The following is a 21,180-nucleotide window of genomic DNA, read 5'->3' on the forward strand; positions in this document are numbered from 1 at the left end:
AATTTTTAACATGGCATTTCTTTCTTTTTTATACTCCTGCTGAATTAGAAATATTGGAAGAGAACAGAAGGTTCGAGGAATGAGACATTCTCAACCTTCAGTAATGTTCTTTTAATTCTACCCTGGGCCGTTATTGTTTAATTCATAATAAGTTTGTCATAAACACGAATTGAAAAATGGGAGCCGCCCAATATTTCTCTGTCGTCATATATCTGGTTTTACTCCCAAATTGTCTGATAAATGTTCCCAGGGAGCAAGTTTCATAAATGTTAAACAAACACGATTTTATATTATAGGGAGAAACTTACGATTCTATCCATCTGTTCACTGAAAGAAAAGAAAGGACAAATCACTTTTAAAAGAATATGCAGGAAATGACCCAAGTTTGTAAACTCTATATTTTGTGTGGCATCTCATGAATTTCAGTCTTATTTTTTTGAAGGAAATAGACCTAAACTCACAAACAGTCATTACAAGAGATAAGAATGGTTTCTCTGAAGTTGTTCTACTTGGGCTCATTACTCAGATGAGATGGACTATACATCCTTGGAGTGAGAGTCAAACCAGCCATGGGAGAAAGCAAAGAGGATGCTGATGGTGGCCCCTCATCTTATCAAGCTCAGAGCTGCCTTTTAATGGATGGAGAACCCAGGTGACCAGGTGCAGATAATTTCAAAGACCAACTGGAACTTTGATTCACCTGAGTTTCTAAGGAATGCGAGATACTTCATAGATCCAAACACTGATACCTATTATCAATGTAGAAATCGGCTGAACACTGTCCCTCTAATTTGGACTCTTGGGGCTTCATCAGGATGTTCCCTGGCTATAAGTAGCTTCCTCCTTGATCCTGAGTCCCAAAATGGAACCTTAAAATTAATATCACTGGAATTCTTAAAGACCCTCTGCTAGACATCTGTTCCTGGAAGCTCTTTTTTATCACAACTTAGGATTATGTAGTATTTACCTCTATCATATATAAATACAATTGCTATTGAACTTTAGAAGAAACCCAACAATTTCACAAGTATAATCCTACTTTATTTAAAAACCACTGCGAGATAAGTGATAATCGTAGGCAGGCACATATTTCATATAATTTCCATTTGATATAGCAAATATCACATCCTGTTTATCTACTCTATGCCAGATGTTGAGCTGCAGAATGGCATGGATGCTGTTCCTCACACCCTTGGAGCTTACGATGAGTAGGAGAGACAATTTGACAACTGCAAAAAGAGACATATAGCATATATAATGGATGCCCAACCTTGATTTGGGAGCTTAAGTTCCAATGAAGAACAATTGAAGCCTGAAGAGACTAAATAATTGCCAGAGGCCAGACAATTCCAATAAATAAGAAACAAGATGTAATTCCACATCTTTCCTCCCATGTCTACATAAAGAATGCAGTTTTTCAAAAAATAGGAACGTATTGACAGGACGCATGAAGGTAGTGTCTGAACTTTCACAGTGGACAAGTAATTGATCAGCAGTGGGTTAATTTGAGTTCCATCTCTATGTCCAGTCAGCATGCTGGAATTTTGAAGGCAAAGCCCCCTTATCCTTGAAGGTTATAATCTGGTTCAACATGTGGACACTTAGAGAGGAACAACAGACACTGGGGCCTGTCAGAGGACAAGAGGGTGGGAGGAGGGAGAGGATCAGGAAAAATAACTAATGGGTACTGGGCTTAATACCTGGGTGATGAAATAATCTGTACAAGAAACCCCCATAACACAAATTCACCTATATAACAAACCTGCACACGTATTCTTGAACTTAAAAGTTAAATTTAAAAAATAAATTTAAATGTAATAATAACCTAGTTCAAAACCAAAGATATTCTCAAATGGAGCAATAGAAGAGGGCAATCCTGTATGTATTGTCACAATTCTGTGGGACAGATAACACGTGGTGACAGTAATTTAGAAAGGGCAAGAGTTTAGGTCTCATTTGTCAGTTTGTGTTTTTGTTACAATTGCTTTTGAGGACTTAGCCATAAATTATTTGCCAGTGCCGACAGGAAGAAGGGGAAATTGTTCTATCAAAAAGACACAGGCACTCATATTTTCATTGCAGCACCTGTCACAATAGCAAAGACATGGAATCAACCCAGGTACCCATCAACAGTGGATCGGATAAAGAAAATGTGGTACATATACACCATGGAATACTATTCAGCCATAAAAAAGAATGTGATCATGTCCTTTACAGCAACATGGATGCATCTGGAAACCGTTATCCCAAGTGAACTAACAGAGAAACAGAAAACCAAATGTCACACATTCCCACTTATAAGTGGGAGCTAAACGTTGGGTACACATGGTCACAAAAATGGGAACAATATTCCTTTGGGTATATACCCAATAATGGGATTGCTGGAACAGAAAAGTAAATAGCACATATTCTCACTTACAAGTGGAAGCTAAATGATGACAACACATGGGCACATAGAGGGGAACAACACACACTGGAGCCCATCAGAGGGTGGAAGGTGGGAGAAGGGAGAGGATCAGAAAAAATAACTAATGGGTACTAGGCTTAATACCTGGGTGATGAATAATCTTTACAACAAATCCCCATGACACAAGTTTACCTATGTAACAAACATGCACATGTGTCCCTGAACAAAGTTTAAAAATATGGGAAAATAGACTCTAGGGAAAAAAATGTGCATCCTGGCACAAAAAATGTGATGTGATTATGGCCATGACTATAGGCTACTCTAATAAATATGAAACAACAGTTTTATATGGAAGACAACATTTGTGCAGTCTCTAGAGGACATTGATTCAAACTCACAGGGGCCTTCCCTTCTTCATTACAATGAAAATTGCTTTATTTTTTAAAATTATATAAATAAATACAGGTTTACTGTGAAATACTCCAAACAACACAGAAGTAAAGCAGATATAAAATTGTATGTACAAATTCCATTCCCAGAGAGAGTCACCGTAAATATACTGGTGAATGTGTTACTTAGCTTTCTACACATGTGCATATACATTTGTACAGAAAGATACATCGGTTATTTTTATGCTCTCTCAAACTTGCTTCCCCCTCCCGAGAATACATCAAGGACAGTTTTGCTCAGTTTTGCTGTCTGCCTATCTGTCTCTCTACTATCTGTCTATCTGTCTACCTATCTATCGTCTATCTATCATCTATCTATCTACCTATCTTATCTCTCCATCCAACCATCTATCTAATTATCTATCTATCTGTCTACCTGTCTATCTAATCTAGTCTCGATCTCATCTATCTATTCATCTATCTGTTACCATCTACCTCTCTATTATGTATCTATCTACCTACCTATTATGTATCTATCTACCTGTTTATCTATCATCTATCTCATCTGTCTCTATTATCATTTTAAGTAACTCCCTATGTTTCATTGTACTATAATTTGTTAAATCAACACTATTGATGAACATTTAAAATGTTTTTAAACTTTTCACTCTTTTATACAAAAATGTGATGAGTGTATTTGTACATCCCTGTTTTACATTTGTCAGACTTTTTTTCCTGGGATAAATTTCTGAAGTGAGGTTTCTGAGTAGAAAGAAGTGCATACACAATTAAGATTTTTGAAACCTACTTCCAACTGTCCATGCAACTATTGACACTGTATATTGATATTAGGCATTATCAACTTTTTTCATCATTGTCAATCTTAGTTCTCAAAACAGTGACTTTTTTTTTTATCCAGATGCATGAGGAAACTCTAAAATTCAATTGTTTTTCCTCAATTGTGATAAAAGATGTTCCTTTTTTGCCATAGAGGACACTTTTTGTATTTCTTTTCGCTAGTTTTCTAATAATTCCTGATGGGCGTGTTGTAGTTTGTCTTTATTACACTGAGACAAAGTTTGATTCTGCCTTCCCTGGTATTTGTTCAGACCTCCTCTGTGTACTTATTTATTGGTTGGGGATATTGTCATGGTCTCTTCCACAGAATAGGGAATCAGAGCCGGGTGGGCTGCTATAAGCTGTTGAAAAGGAGTTGGGGCTGGGCGCGGTGGCTCACACTTGTGGTCCCAGCACTTTGGGAGGCCGAGGCAGGCGGATCACCTGAGGTCAGGAGTTCAAGACCAGCTTGGCCAACATGGTGAAACCCCGCCTCTACTAATAATACAAAAATTAGCCGGGCGTGGTAGAGGGTGCCTGTAATCTCAGCTACACAAGAGGCTGAGACAGGAGAATCGCTTGAACCCGGGAGGCGGAGGTTGCACCACTGCGTTCCAGCCTGGGTGACAGAGCGAGATTCTGTCTTAAAAAAAAAAAAAAAGGAGTTGGAGGGCAGGAAAAGGTGCACGAAGCAGCCTGGTTTCTCCTCTTTGCCAAACTCCCATCATTAGAACAACTAGAAAGAAAAAGACAAGACAATAAGTGTCTTTAGGGTGTGCAAACTGTCATTCTTAAAAATTCAGGATTATGTGTTCATAATCTCCACTCTGTAGAATGGTTGCAAGCATTTAAGGCTAACCTTGAGTTAGGTGGGCTTTCTTTATGTAAATGTCAGTGCAGTCTGCTTTGTTGGTTGGTCCCTGTTATCACGCCCATGGTGATTTTGAGATCCTTTACACATGTGTATCTCATCCATACATTGCTGGCTTAGCACCTTCCATTGAGTTGTTCTGGACCATGCTTCACTGTTTCCTTCTGTATCCCATTCTCACATCGTCTCTCTGTTGCCACCTACAACTGGGTGATAAACCCATGATTGATGGCAGATAACCCAGGAGTATTTTGTTTTCCAAAGAAATAATTTAAATGAAACACTGGCTATTTTCTTGTAAGTAGTAAGTGATAGCTTACTTTTAAACAGAATTAAAAGATAGACCACACACACACACACACACTCTCACAGTGGGAGGGTCAACTCTTAATTGGTGTAGAGAAAGGAAAGATATGAGTCAAGACATCTGAGTTCTTGTGCCTTCTATGACAATTGGACCTTTGGAAAAGCCACTTGATTTTTCTGTGTTTCAATTTTCCAATGTATAAAATGGGCTCAGCTTTGCTCTGCTTCATATACCAGGTTGATTGTTTGATTTTATTTCAAAAGGGCATTCTTAACTAAGGAATAATACAAAATTTAAGAAGCATAGAACTATTTTTATTTCTAGGGTTACTTCCAGCTCTGAGTCTAGGAATCTGACCCAAATTTTTAATACAACTCAAAAGTAGAAGCCTTTCTGTTTTAACTCTCTATTGAGCTTTTTATGATTATGAAGAAGACATATAAATTAGAACGATATAAGCATGTATAATTTTTACAACAAAAGACCATTTTATCTATTTTAATTAGTAATTTTTATCAAGAATATCTATGAGAAAATAATAAAGGTACCTAAACCATTCTTTGAAGATGACTAAATGATTAGTAAGAAATAAGAAACTAAGACACTATAAAACACAACAAAATTAACAGATGCTTAAAATTTAGAATATATGTTTTAAAAAGTGTTTTCACTAGAGTAAGAAGTGGCATTTTCCCTGGAACTTTTGTAAAAATTGATTTATATGGTGCAGTCAAAGTGTATTTAAATAATGCTATCTTTTTTTTTTTTTTTTCACCTAGCATCAGTGAGTTTGATGAGAAGATTGAGTCTGAGTGGCAGGTCAGGAACTGCCATCACATGGGGGTTTGTTGGGAACCGTTCATTTATCCATAAAGCAGGATAATCTTTGAGGGATGCTAACAATGGGGACAAGGTTTCCATGTAGGTGGGGTTCATCCCAGGTGAAAAGAAGCTCATAACATTCATTGCAGCCTGAAAAGGAATAGCAATTGTATCACGGCAGGGTGTGTCTTTGGATTTGGGCATGAATGGAGTCAGAGTTTTTTTACAGGTCAGACTCTGGGGGCTTAGAAGAAGGACTTGGAGATTCTGATGTCTTCTGGGGCCAGAAAGAGAAACCTGAAAGGATGGAATAGGTGGAGTGGGCACCTGGGTGAGATGGGGCAGGTGTGCACTGTCTAAAGAGATCACCTACTCAGCTTCAGTCCACGGCTGCTCAGTAGAAATGCTGGTCATGTGTCACTAGGCCATCTGCTTTCCAAGAGAATGTGCCCACCCTCTGTCGTGATCTTGATGTCATGACCCCTCACTTGTGCTGAGTACAATTATCTAAGACCATTGCCTTCTTTCCGTTATTTATTTTATTTTGTGGTTTTCCAAACCACAGACCAGCATCGAGCTACCCCAAAAGGATATGAAATTATATGAGTGTCTCTATCCAGGGTGCCCTCTGTCTTGATTTAACCAAATAAATTCCAGAAACTGTTTACCAGAAAGGAAAGGCAACCAAGGGTTCAGAAAGTATGCCTGGCAAGTATTGGTGGCTTTTTGTTTTGATTTGTTTCGTTTCTGAAGAAATGAATGTTATCTTATCAAATGCACAACAGAAAATCTCTTAAACAAGCTGAACTAACCAAATAAGAATAATTTATTACAAGGATACTATAGCATTCTTCAAACTCAGGGGAAGATGTATAACTCAGCCTCTTGAGAACTGAAACAAGATGCTGCAAATATATTAGAAAACAGGCATTAGCTCTCTCCCTCTCCCCATATGGCACTGTAGGGAATAAATGTACTTCAGTGAAAAATTATGCTATATTAGCCTGCTCTCACGCTGCTATGAAGAAACACCTGAGACTGGGTAATTTATAAAGAAAAGAGGTTTAATTGACTCACAGTTCCCCATGGCTGCGGAGGCCTCAGGAAACTTACAATCATGGCAGAAGGAGAAGCAAACACGTCCTTCTTCACATGATGACAGAAGAGAGAAGTGCTGAGCAAAAGGGGAAAAGCCCCTTGTAAAACTATCAGAACTCGTGAGAACTCACTCACTATCATGAGAACAGCATGGAGGTAACTGCCCCCATGATTCAATTACCTCCCACTGGGTCCCTCCCATGACACGTGGGGATTTTTGGAGTTACAATTCAAGATGAGATTTGGGTGTGGACACAGCCAAACTCTATCACATGCGTTGGCTCTTACACACTTTTCCAGGCAATACAACTCTATCCCTGTTCATTGACTTTGAGCTATTTTGTAACTTTTTGTAAATCAGAGGTAACTGATATGCAAACTCTGTCTTGTATGATAGAGTTTCAACTGATTCTCAGTAAGGTCTACAGTTTTGCCTTCTTTTGCAATTCAACTGATTTGCTATATATGAATTTGTGCATTTTCCCCCTTGAACCAGTTATATTATCTGTCCAGTTGGCTCATTTGATTAATGAGTAAAATAAAATCATTTACATGTGTTCATTTTCTTTACCTGTGTGGAAGTCATGCTTTTATCTTTTTTTCTGAAAAGCATATCTTCCTGTCTTGCTTTTACTAATTCTGAATACACAAAGATACATGGCTATTTCATCCCATGCTGACTTTGCAAGACCTTGCTTCAAAGGAGCAGTGCTTCTAAATCTCGATTATAATTTCCTCCTAGAGAAAAAGTGTATTTTTAAGTGTCCAGCTGGCATGATTCTACACTTGCTACAATTGAGCATGACCAGAGGGTGATGCCTGCACTACCTACTATCATGTTTGATAACACAGCCCAGAATGTTGGGATGTGGAGGGAGAAGTTCTCAGGAGTATGTATGTTGTATTTGTGTGTGTGTGTGTGTGCATGAACTTTCAGTGATTGGGTGCTCTGAGTGGTTGTTCTGCACAGTAGATAGTCAAGAACAAGTTGATTGCCACAAATGTCAGGGCTGTAGAAACAGAATCGGGATATCTATGGGGCCAAAGAGGACCTCAAACAGGAACAAACAGCACACATCCTTCACCTCACAAAACTTCATTAAATTATGTCTACTATGTAAACCCATTGCTAGAAGTTCTTGTGTATATGAAGGGACCACAGAAGAGACACATGACTCACAGTTATTCAAATTAGTGGCCAGGTGTGGTGGCTCATGCCTGTAATCCCAGCACTTTGGGAGGCCAAGGCAAGAGGATCACTTGAGGCTGACAGTTTGAGACCATCCTGGGAAACACAGCAAGAACTTGTTTCCATGAATTTTTTTTTTTATAAAATCACCCAGGTGTGGTGGCTCTGTCTGTAGCCCTAGCTGCTTTGGAGGCTGAGGTGGGAGGATTGCTTGAGCCCAGAAGTTTGAGGCTGCAGTGAGCTATGATTGCACCACTGTACTCCAGCCTGGGTGACAGAGTGATACACTGTCTCTAAAAAAAAAAAAAAAAAAAAAAAGTTAGTGTGCGGTAAGTCCTATAAATATAAAGAATTCCAGGTTTATGGGAGTTTGGAATAAAGGTCTATGGGAGTTTGGAAGAGGAGAATATGACTTCCTCTTTGAGGGAATTAAATTCGGCTTTATAGTATAAATGGCATTCAGTGAAGACCATCAATAAGAGACCAGGTTGGAACATGGGTGATAAGGTTGTGGTGGTGGGGATAGTAGGGTTTAGAAGGGTTTCACATGTTGTATATGCAGGGACAGCCCAAGCCAAAGTTCAGAATGTTCAGAAGCAAAGAATTCTTTGGTGGAAGCAGGGAGGTGTGAATGGTTTGAGTACGTTGACACATTGGTCAGGCTGGGTGAAGAGATATTCATGTTTGGGGATGAGGACCAATTTACATACTCTAATACAAAGCATGATTCTTCTGAGGGCTCACAGTCAGCATTGGGAGTGGATTTTCTGAACCCCCTCAGTGAAGGATGCAAACATCAGAATCCAAGTCAAGTTAATTTTATCAAATAAAAACATGTTTATTCTAAGGACAAAGGGGCATCCTGTGGCAGCAAAGGGAAGTTGGACCTCCTAAAAGACAAAAATTAGAAAGTTTCTGGAAGGTCTGATTTACATCATTAATGTAGGTGAGACACTGTATAGCCACGGGCCAATTAAGGCAAGATAAGGCTCGATTTACAAAAAACCAAGAATCTTTAAATTTATGACATCATAGTTTCTCTCAAGGAAGCTTTAAACCTGTGAATCTGATATCTAAAATGTTATAAAGCAGATTGAGGTGAATTTTAGGAGAAACATTTTTGGAACTTCTTACAGCTCCAGAACTGCATTCTTTGAACTTAAAGGAGTTCTTTTGCTTAGAGTTTGGTATGATAAAAAATGTTTTCCATTTCTACTAGCTGTTTTTATCCTTTTGGCATTACAAAACAATTTATTTTTTATTTATTGTTTTACAATTGCTGAAATTTAGACAGCCAAGTGAGAGATTTCTCTATAACCTAGGAGACAATTTGATGGTTATGTTCATATAGAAGCATCTTAACATGAATTCTGAATCCTGAGGGCATGGAAGATTGAAAAGTGCCCTGGCAGAAGAAAATCTAGCAAAGTTTCTATTATTCATTGGAAAGGCAGGGAACAACAAATGGAATTCACGGGTAGATGCAGCACCATTGCTAAAACTTTCACAGGATAAGCCAGCAAAGGTAGACAATGGATTGGAATTTAAATCAACCTCTTTAGTCCACAGCCACATGGTGTGGGTATAAATGATGAATACAATGGCCAAGGAGAAAGAATGGGAAAGACAAGAGTCATAGCTAGGAAGCATTGGTTGGAGAGTTAAAAGAAAAACTTCGACAGAGTCACTTTCTAACTTGATAATGTTTTTATTTCAAGTGGATATCTGTGGTTGTGAAACATATGTAGTCCCCGAAACTCTATGCATCAGAAGAAATAAGTACAGAAACTGCAAGAGTTTTTGAATATTGAGAAACCATAATTCCAATATTTTGATTTCACAAAATCAATAATGTATTCTCTCATTTTCTTTCCTTTTGTGGAGGCACATGTCCTCTTCAAATACATACATATATATATATATAAAGTCAAGAGACAATCTTTTATAGGTAAAGTTAATCTAACAGAAGAAAACAATGAAGTAAATCAGGAAAGAAAATTAGTCTTCACTTCTTTTCTTTTGGAAGGTAGAGCAATCAAAAAGATGGTCAGGGTTTGAAACAATTTGAAAACATACTAGAAGTGAATCTTCTATGTTGAATTAATTGAAAACATATTGGGGACTGAATCTCATAAAACTGGCAAGTAGAGATGAAAATACATGCAATGGAGATAATTCATGTTTATTGCACTCTTGTAACCTTATAATTATTGGTTTTCTAGTCTATTTAATATTGATGTATTCATCATGTGATTTATAGCTAATATTCTCCTTCTAAGATGGCAACTCAATCTTGATATTTTCAGTGTATTCGCTCATCACCAGATTTTGTATCCCATCATTCAGAAGCCACATTTTCCATGCTCATAAATGCTTGTATGTGGCAACATTTAACATTTGGGAAAATTGTTATTTTAACATTATTTTAAACATACAGAAGAGTTGCAAAAATATAACACAGAACTCTTGTAAACATTTTACATAGATTGACAAATTGTTTGCATTTTGCCCCATTTACTCACTCTCTTTTCTTATTCTTTCTCTCTCCTCTCCCTTGACCATTTGAGAGTGAATTACATATAATGATCTTTTATTCTTAAACATTTCGATGTATGTTTCTTAGAAAGAACAAAGACATTCCCCTGCATAACTACAGTATAATGATCAACATCAAAAAATTTGATGTTAGAAATCCTAGCCAGAGCAATTAGGGAAGAGAAAGAAGTAAAAGGCACCCAAAAAGGAAAAGAAGAAGTCAAATTATCTCTCTTCACTGATGACTCTATAACTAGAAAACCCTAAAGACTCCAACAAAAGGCTCCTGGAAATGATAAATAACTTTAGCAAAGTTTCAGGATACAAAAGCAATGTACAAAACTTAGTGGCATTTCTCTACACCAATAATGTTCATGTTGAGAGCAAAATCAAGTATGGAATCCCATGTACAATAGCCACGAAGATGACAATAATAGACACTGCAGATTACTAGAGGGTGGGGGATAAGCGTTGAAAAACTGTTGGGTACTATGTAAAAAAAAACCTGCACATGTACCCACTGAATAAAATAAAAGTTGAAATTATCTTTTTAAATATTGACCTTGATACATTCCTATTATCTAATCCATATTCTGTATTTAAATTTTGTCAATTTCCTCAATATTTTGTATATAAAATATACATGTATTCCAATCATAGGTCTAATCTAAGATCACACATTGCTTTTAGCTTTTCTTTAATCTGAAACAGTTCCTCAGCCAATTATTTCGTAGACTAGTACCAAAAGGTATATAGTGACCAACATTTACTTTTGATATTCAGTTGATTCCTCACTGAGCTGGTGGAGCACAGATATCGTAGAACATGCAGTTATAGGATCAACCTGAAAATGACAACAAAAAGTCAGTGGTCTGGGTCCTCAGAGAAAGACTTGAGATTGGTAATATTTGATTTAGTTTTGCTCTTCCATTAGGGTCTTCGGCCAGGAGGTCTGAAATTTAATTAGATTCAGGTCAACTCTAAGGTTCCTAGGTTCTATGATAAATATAGCCAGAATAGTAAATGTTATGAAAAGGAACGTAATTGGGCAGTGGAAACAATTATGATTTAGGTTTCCATAGATGCAAAGCTATGTAATGTCACACACTTGGATTCTTACTCTTTGAGAGTAATTTGTATCAGCATTCAGGTACTGTTTCACCTTAGTCCAAGACAGAAAATTCAGGTGACTAAGGTTTCTTGACCAAGAGCACAGCAGAGACTCTGGTCCAGGGACACCAGCCTGAAAACCAAACCCTGGTTAGAAAGGATTGATAGTGTCCTTGCATTATGTTTGCTATTACATTTCCACTGTTAAACAATTGTACACATTGATATGGTTTGGATTTGTGTCCCTGCCTGTATTAGTCTGTTCTCACGCTGCTAATAAAGACATACACAAGACTGGGTAATTTATAAAGGCTCAATTCACTCACAGTTCTGCATGGCTGGGGAGGCCTCACAATCATGGCAGAAGGCAGAGGAGGAGCAAAGTCATGTCTTACATGGCAGTAGGCAAGAGAGTGTGTGCAGGGGAAACCCTCTTTATAAAACCATCAGATCTCATGAGACTTATTCACTATCACGAAAACCACACAGGAAAGACCTGACACCATGATTCAACACCGTGATTTAATTATCTCCCACCGGGTCCCTTTCATGACACACGGAAGTTATGAGAACAATAATTCAAGATGGGATTTGGGTGGGGACACAGCCAAACCATATCACTGCCCAGATCTCACCAGATCTCATGTCAAATTGTAATCCCTAGTGTTGAAGGTGGGGCCTGATGGGAGGTGATTGGATTATGGGGGTGGAGTGTTCATGAATGGTTTAGCACCAACTGCTTTTGGAACTGTGTAGTGAATGAGCACTCCTGAGATCTGGTTGTTTAAAAGTGTGTGGCACCTCCCTCCTTCCTCCTGCTTTAGCAGTGTGAAGTGCTGGCTCCTCCTTTACCTTCCGCCGTAATTGTAAGTTCCTGAGGCCTCCCTAGAGGCAGAAGCCACCATGCTTCCTGTACAGCCTGCAGAATCATGAGCCAATTAAACCTCTTGTCTTTATAGATTACCCAGTATTGGGTATTTCTTTATAGCAGTGTGAGAACAGACTAATACAACAGTCTATTTCAAGGATTGAGTTTTTCCTCAGTGTATCAGTCCATTTTCACACTGCTATAAAAATATTACCCCGAGACTGGGTAATTTATAAAGAAAAGAGTTTTAATTGACTCACAGTTCCACGTGGCTGGGAAAGCCTCAGAAAACTTACAATCATTGGAGAAGATGAAGGGGAAGCAGGCACCTCTTTACAAGGCAGCAGGAGAGAGAAGCAAGTGCAGGAGAAACTGCCACTTATAAACCATCAGATCTTGTGAGAACTCCCTCACTATCATGAGAACAGTGTGGGGGAAACCACCCCCATGATCCAATCACCTCCCACCATGTCTCTCCCTGACACATGAGGATTACAATTCGGGATGAGATTTGGGTAGGGACAAAGAGCTGAACCATATCACCTAGGTATCATTTTGTTTTCCTCAAAGACTCCTATGGTATACAGGATTACATTAAGATTCTGTAAATGAACCCAGAGAACCCAATAGGCCTCACTGAAACTCTCCTGGTGCACAAATACGAGATGACATGTTACGGTAGCTCATAGAATTGGTAGCCCAAAGAGTGGCTATTTCCTCTTTGATTGACTCATGAAAATGAAAGGACTTCCTCAGACCCAAAGAATCCCTTGGAGGGGTAAGGAATTCCCAAGGAAGCCCTTCCTCGGTAAGCACATCAATATCACACATTTATTGGATGCTGCTGTAGTTGTTTGATTAACAGAAAGGCCAGTCCCGCCTAGAATTGTGTGGGTAAATGCTAGAATGACAGGAATAAGACAGGAAAAGTTATCAGGGGTCAGTTTATAGAGGGTTCTGGGGGTTGTAGAAGTAGCTTGAATTTTATTATAAATTGAATAAGAATCCATTATAGAAATATAACACACATAGGCTTAATCCATATCTCTACTGAATATTACCTAAAATATTTACCTTAAAAATAGTGTCCAAGAAACAGAGGACTAAGTGAAGAGAGAGATGCTGAGATGAGGAAGTTGCTAGGTTATATGTGATTCAATTGGAAGACCAGCATAAAAATTCATAGCGGAATATATCAATTTTGGTAGTATCAGGGACAAGGTGGCTAAGGAGACAAGATGATTAAGGATGAAGTTTCAATCTTAACCTTGATGAAGGGAAGTGAGATAGCAACTGTAGTTAGACATGCTTGTGTTTCTGTTTCACTCTGCAAATATTTAACAAAAGGAGGTGGCCTTTGGAAAGTGAGAAGAAGAGAGAAGGGAAGTGCTTGGGGAAATGATGAGGGGAATACATGGGAATCTGGCACTTTCTTCAGTGATGATTAGGAAACAGGAGCTGGGTGCCAAGATGCTGGGGAGCTGAATGTATGTCCAAATATCAAGGTGGCAGTGCTGGAAGCATCAGTGTCAAATGCAACCATTCTGCTACGGATTTGCTTAGATTTTGTGTTAGGTTTCTATTGCTTCCAGAACGTAGCAAATCACCACCAACCAAGCAGCTGAAAACAACACTATTTTTTTATCTCACAGTTCGTCAGGTCAGAAGTCCAGATGGACTTGGCTGTGCTCCTTGTGTAGAGTCTTATAACTCTGAAGTCAAGGTGTTGTCTGGGCTGGCTCAGAGGGGGAGGATCTGCTCCTCTTCTCATTCAGAACTAAAATCCCTGTTTCTTCACTGGCTTCAGCCTGGGATTATTCTCAGCTTCAAGAAGTGACCTACACTCCTTAGCTCATACCCCCTTTCCATCTTCAAAGCCAGCAAGGAAACTGAATTTCTTTGACTTCCTCTCCTGCCTTTATTTTTATATTTTATTTATTTTTTAAGAAATGGAGTCTTGCTATGTTGCCCAGGCTCATCTCAAATTCCTGGGTTTAAGCAACCCCAATGTGCTGGGATTATAGGTGTGAAGCACTGTGCTTGCCCTGCCTTGACTTTTAAGGGCTCCTGTGATTACCTTGAACCTACCTGGACCATGCAGGATAATTTCCCTATCTTAAAGTCAAATGATTAGTAATGTTAATTACATCTGCAAATTCCCTTTTCCACATAAGGTAATATGTTCACAGTCCCAGGGATTAAGGAATGGAAACTTCTCAGGGGTCACAATTGTGCAGACTCCAGATTTCAATCCTAGTGTTGCCCTTCCCTAGATGCATCGTTTTAGGCAAGTTTCTGCAATCCTACTTCTCAGTGTCCTTGAATGGGAAATGAAGAAAATGATGGTAACTACCTCAAGGGGTGTTTGAAGAGCTAAACAACTTCATACTTGTCCAGCAAATAGAATGATGTTTGGCAAGTAGTTAGAGTTCTGTAAGTGTCCGCTGTTATTTTAAAGGGAAAACATAAATGGAGCCACGATCAAAAGTTAGAGATGACTTACTAATCAGGGAAGAACGGGGATTCAAGGTCCCAGCCACTAGTTAGACTGAGTCTAAGTGGGTAAGAAAACAGCAACAAATTCCTCCTGCAGGGGAGTTGAGTTTAGTTGATAAGCAAGGAAGCAAATATTATTTCAGACAAAGGCTACTGTTCTGCGTTCCTCCAAGGAAAAAGCAAAACCAGGTCTGATGAAGGAGGTGATGGAAATTCAGCAACTCCTGGCTGCGGGACTGCATTTAGTATGCATACTTTAGCTAGAGTGAATTGTCAGTGTGAGAAAACCACCAGATGGCCACATTCTGGAGGACTTTCCACGCAAATAGAATGCCCAGTTATTTCTCAGTTTACAAGGGGCATCCATAGATCCCACTGATGGAGGTTTTCTGAGATCTGCTAAAGAGATCTTAGAAATGTGTTTAATGTTGTGCACCAAACCAGGCCATTAATTCACCCTGCCTGAATTTTAACTGAGATTTACCTATATTTCATAATTTTGTCTGCTTGAATTTTCTTCTCTTCCCCTTTTCAAAATATCTGCTTCATTTTGTCATGGAAGATCTGCTTCAAGGATCTTTGAAAACTTGTCTAGATTCATTGACTGTCCTTAGGACAAAGAGAGTGAACAAATTACCTTTATTTTCCTTTGGTGTAGTGTATCAACCATGCTTGTTTAAAGCCGAAAAGGAAGAGACTGTGGAAAAATGAGGTCAGCAAAGGCCACAGAGAAGCATTTCTTAAGTTTCAGAGAGGATTTAAAGTTTTCTACACTATGAAACTATTAAAAATAAAAAGACGTTTTTATAGATTTTTTTCTTTATTTCTGTGACTCCCATTAGCTGAGAAAAAGATATTGGTTCTGTGTACAAAGAATAATGGGAGATTAAACCTCTTCTTGATTCAGCTGCATGCAAAGATCGTTGAATTTTAGACTGAGAACTTTTTGAAAAAGGTAATTGGGAAAAGTTGAGCTTTAAATTGAAATTTTCTATCTATCTATCTATCTATCTATCTATCTATCTATCTATCTACACACAATGTATAATGTCTTTTTCTCTATATATAGAGATATATATAATGTTAAAAATTATACTATATATAATGTTATACATTGTAAAATTGTTATATAACAATGCATATATACAACATACTTTTCACTGTACTATAATTCATAAGTTATATATGTAATGTGCTTAATATATATAACATATACATGTATATAGTGTTTTCTATATAATGTGCATATATACAATGCTATATATAATCTACATTTGTTATAACATATATACATTTATAGTTATACTCACACACAGACACACACAAACACACACATATCATTTGGATATACTTAGTATTATGAAAAGGAATACCTTTTCTGACTTTTCACTATTAGCCCAAAGTCTAAATAGATAATCTTTAAAACCATTTATATACCATTTATATAAATGTGTAAATAACTGTCCAAGAAATGGACTATTCAATAAATGAATTTTTCTCCATGTCACAGTGACATTCTGAGTCACCAGCAAGGAGAAGTACTGGAATCTTCCCTGAAGATAAACTAAATATTCAACCTTGTAGGTCCACATGCAGTATCTTTTTACATTTTCCACACACAATGCTTTACATACATAGAAAAGTGTTGACTTCATTCTCCCTTCAAATGGCATCCTATCATTCACTCTCTGATCATTTCCTCTGTGGAGTGAAAGGCCTCTGCAAACAGCCCCATGTCACCCAGGGCAGGCTGGGGCTACCAGGCAGGGAGACAGGCAGGTCATATGTCCTATACACAGTCCCTCTTTTGGGGAGAAGGGGGGGGCACTGGTCCCAGGTACATTATTGTCCAGAAAAGAGACAGCTGCTCTGTGTTATCCTGTGGACAATCCAGTTGTCTCTCTATTGTAACTTTTATAAGTAAAAAGAAATTAAGTGAATGTAAGTGGTTTCTTTAAAATTATTTCTCATCGGTAACAGTAACTATCTCCCCATTTACCTGCAAGAGAGCTGATGTGTAGCCTTGCTATCCAATGCAGGCAAACATTGTAATTCATGGTAAAATGCACTAACCTAAAAGAGTTCTATTCATTCATGTTAAAACTCAATATATAGTGATCCTAAAGAGAGGAGTGTAATCTCAATCCAAGAAGTATAAACCTTCATGCATCCGGCTATAAATATTAAAATCACCCTATAATGGAGACATTTAATGTGGGCCGGCGGGGGAGAGAATTAAAGTGAGAGGAAAAGATGAACAGTGATACTCTCTTTCATATAATTATTTTCCTCTTCAGACTTCATTTGATATTATGCGCTGTTTTCCCGTAGTAATGTGCAATAGTATTATTTTTCCTTTTTTATATTGCTCTGAGCTGATGTGAAAACTCTGTCATCTCTTATCTCCTTTTCTGAGCCAAGGAAGTCAAAACATTCTACGCCTGAAGTGTGGTTTCCTCCTCCTCCTAATTATTTTCCTCCTAGGATTTACTTTTCAGTCTTTTGTTCCCCAATCTAAATCCATTCTCTCTGGAAACACATGTGAAGTATGATCTTTTTAGTACAGTGTCTATATCCTCGCCCGCTTTGTGTTTCTAGCCTCAGTGGACTTTATCAAGGTAACCTCATGCATTCATAACCACCTGCTGTCATATGTGTACCCTTTAACCTCCAGCTGTAAGATAAACTCCTTAAGGTCCCATAATTCCTGTCACAGAACACTCAAACCATAGGGAACTTATGAATTACTTGATGGGAAATGTGGGATGATTCATTCATTCAACATGTATTTATTGAATGCCTACTATGTGACATCTTTCTAGGTGCAAGGTATTATACAGCAACGTATAAAGAAACAAAAATTCCTGTCCTCCCAGAGCTAATACTGATGCGTTTGAATCTGAGGATGACTTTACTCACAGAGTTATAGATAATACAGATCTTAATTACCAACTACTATTTTTTTGTTGAATACTCAAATTTTTGCTGTGACGTGAGGTTTGTAAGCATTCTTCTTTTTTTTTTGAGATGGAGTCTCGCTCTGTCGCCCAGGCTGGAATGCAGTGGCGCGATCTCGGCTCACTGCAAGCTCTGCCTCCCGGGTTCATGCCATTCTCCTGCCTCAGCCTCCCCAGTAGCTGGGACTACAGGCGCCAGCCACCAAGCCCGGCTAATATTTTGTATTTTTAGTAGCGATGGGGTTTCACCGTGTTAGCTAGGATGGTCTCGATCTCCTGACCTCGTGATCCGCCTGCCTCGACCTCCCAAAGTGTGTAAGCATTCTTCTACCACACTTGGCTTTCATGTTTTACTTCTGCCCTTGGGAGTTTGCTTGTGATTCAGAACCTGTGACTTCTTCCGCTTTCTTTTTCATCTACCGTTTTCTTAGCCTCACATTTCCATATCTCCTAGGATTAGTAATTATCTTAAAATAAATTTTGTGTAAAAAAGAAGCACGGTTTCGTTGTTTCAAAATGGGAATAAGTGTCTGCTCCAAAAATACCTCAAATGTCCATCAAGGTCCATCACATTATAATTTATTAATCAGGCTGGGGACGGGGGTATGCAAGGCACAGATACCTTCATGGGCCAGCTTAATCAATAAAGAAAATGTGTCATCTTATACATACATGTGCCTGATGGCTCCAGCAGAGCCATGTAGATTAGACGGAGGGCCTTTTCTTAGTGGGAAGAGGATGGGGACCTAAACACCACATGGCCCTCCCTTTCCTCTCATCCCGAGTTAGTGCATAGGCAGAGTTCTTAGCAGTAAGCTCTGGAGTCAGAATGCCAACATCACATACCTGTTCCAAGTATAATAACTCCACCTTCATAAGCTACTTTTTGTCCATGTATAAGATCTACACCCAATAGACTCTGTGGCATTTTGATACCATGAGGATTAAAAGCGACAATAGCTGTTGATCAAATGATACAAAATGTCAATTAGACAGGAGGAATATTCAGGAACATGGTAACTACTGTTAGTAATGATATCGTATACTTGAAAATTGCTAAAAGAGTAGATTTTAAATGTTCTTACCTGGAAAAAATAAGTATGTGAAGTAATGCGTATGTCAATTAGGTTAATCTAGCCTTTCCACAATGTGTAGATGTTTCAAAACATGTTGTGCATCATAAATGCATACAATTTTTATTTGTCAATTTAAAAAATAAATTTTTTTAGAGAAAGACACAATAGATAGAAAGTGAGTAGCACAGGCTCTAAAATGGAGTGCCTGTTCAGTTAATGTTAACTCTTATTAATCAATGCATCATTGATGATATGACATCCTTGAGACATAGACTAGCTATTAGGATCACTCTTATGAGGTATACATTCTTTCAGACACTCACTCCAAGTTCTGAATTGTTTATAATTACTCATGAGAAAATGGAGCCAGAGGTTACTTGTCCTTGCAAAGATGAAGACAGAGGAAGAATGTGGGCTTTCTGCTTCCCATGGCATGACCCTACTGACTAGCCCTCAAATCCGCCTCTCATGTTATGTGTGATCTTGGTTAAATGTCTCCTCCCATGCTGGTCAGTGGAGTTTTTCTCTAAAAAAAAAAAAACATTATTTAGTACCTTCAATCACAAAAGCTCACTTCTTTGTTTGTCTGAAATATGCTTACTTTAGATTTCAAGGTAATTTTCTATGGCCCTCACAGACCAAATTGGTGTCCACAACACTTAGCGTCTTATTCTATTTTGCAGACTGACAGATGTATGTCACCAGCAACAAGATAAAAAAGGGAGTGGAACATGACTCTTCTGGAAGACCCATTCTTGCCCACTCCGAACCACTACAGATCCCAAAATGGTAACACTCTTCTGATATCTGTCATGATGGGTGAGTTCTGTTTGTTTCAAATGTCCTGGGAGACTGGTGGACTCTTTTTTCTTTTCCACCCTACTGCAGAATTGATAATTATTTTTATAACTTCCAGGAGGGAAGGAGGTAAATGTGGCTGCAGCTGACTCAGTTGACACTCTATCACTTAAAAATTTCCTTACAAATGATTTATTATTAACTAGATGATCAGAGCCTATTTTATATCATGGATTTATGGAGATTTTGAGATTTCTGCATTTTCTCTTTAAACAAAAATATGTGTATGTACTGACCCCAAAACACATTTGACCCCACTGGATAATGACCTGTTTTCTCAAGGCTGATTAGATCTTTGGATGTTTGATCTTCCTATTTCATTTTGACTCATATTTTACAATTAATTCTTTGACCTACTGACCTTCGGATTGGACTTCCAATTTTTTTTTTCATCATTCTCTCACTTATTCCTTTTCTGTCTTTCTCTACCTCATTTTTTCTTGGATTTTCTATTTTACCAGACCAACTGTGCACAAAATATGAGTAATTATTATTTAGCTGCAGAAGATTGACTGTGTCTTTATCAGGAAGCCAGAGTGTTATGTTTAGGCAGATTCTGTTTCCACTAATGGGGATACAGTAAACATCACTTCATTTGCAAGTTCATACCCTCCTTCACACGTAAGAAATAACATGATTTGTCATATTGAGCTTTTTCTCACAGAGTTCTTAGTTTTGTCAGGAAACTTTGAAATAGATAAAAAGGCACAAATTTACAATATAAGGGGAATTTCCTGTTACATTTAAGAGGAGCTATAATGACTGAAGGAAATTAATCTTTATAAAGGTGCTTTAAAACTACATCTAATCTTACATAATATGGCTACTTAGTAAGAACACCTCACCAAAAAATAGCAAAATACAGGATAAATTGAAATTATAGTAGTTTCTTAGAAGTGGGACTATTTCAATAAGAGAAACACTCCATTAACTATTCCTTCACTGATAAAGATTCTAAAGTAATTTCACCTAGGCTATCAACACTTGAAAATTTACTCACCAGTGATTTTTCAACAGTCAAAATTGGCTTTTCTCAATTTATAGGGCTAGCAGAAAAGGCAATAAACCTCATCTAGCAAAGAATAGAACTAGTCTACTTTGAACCAAAATTAGAGCATTATTTGCATCAACAACTAACGGTTTAGGAGCTTGCCTGATTCTAAATTCAGCTCCGAGCAACAGCTAAGTTGGTACTCAAAGCCCACTGAACAGTAATAAGATGTTGTATGCTATAAAATATTTTACGCTAAGGTACACACCAAAGCTCATGGTGGAAGAAGATTCCAACCCTATTATCATGTCTAGTGATATTAATTACTGTGCCTCTCATACTTTCTAATTACTCATTAAAAGACATACA

At 38.0% G+C, this 21,180-nt stretch overlaps 1 protein-coding gene across 1 annotated transcript in view; it reads left to right on the top strand.

Annotated features, from left to right (window-relative positions):
* STS (steroid sulfatase) overlaps positions 1–19,864 on the top strand; it is a 349,033-nt gene extending 329,169 nt beyond the window's left edge. The window contains exon 11 of the mRNA XM_054544307.2: positions 19,646–19,864. Coding sequence (XP_054400282.1) covers positions 19,646–19,650 — 5 coding nt within the window. The 3' untranslated portion in view covers positions 19,651–19,864. The remainder of the gene's footprint in view (positions 1–19,645) is intronic.
* Positions 19,865–21,180: the final 1,316 nt, after the last annotated feature.

This window comes from Pongo abelii, chromosome X (genome assembly GCF_028885655.2).
Source record: "Pongo abelii isolate AG06213 chromosome X, NHGRI_mPonAbe1-v2.0_pri, whole genome shotgun sequence".
NCBI lineage: Eukaryota > Metazoa > Chordata > Mammalia > Primates > Hominidae > Pongo > Pongo abelii.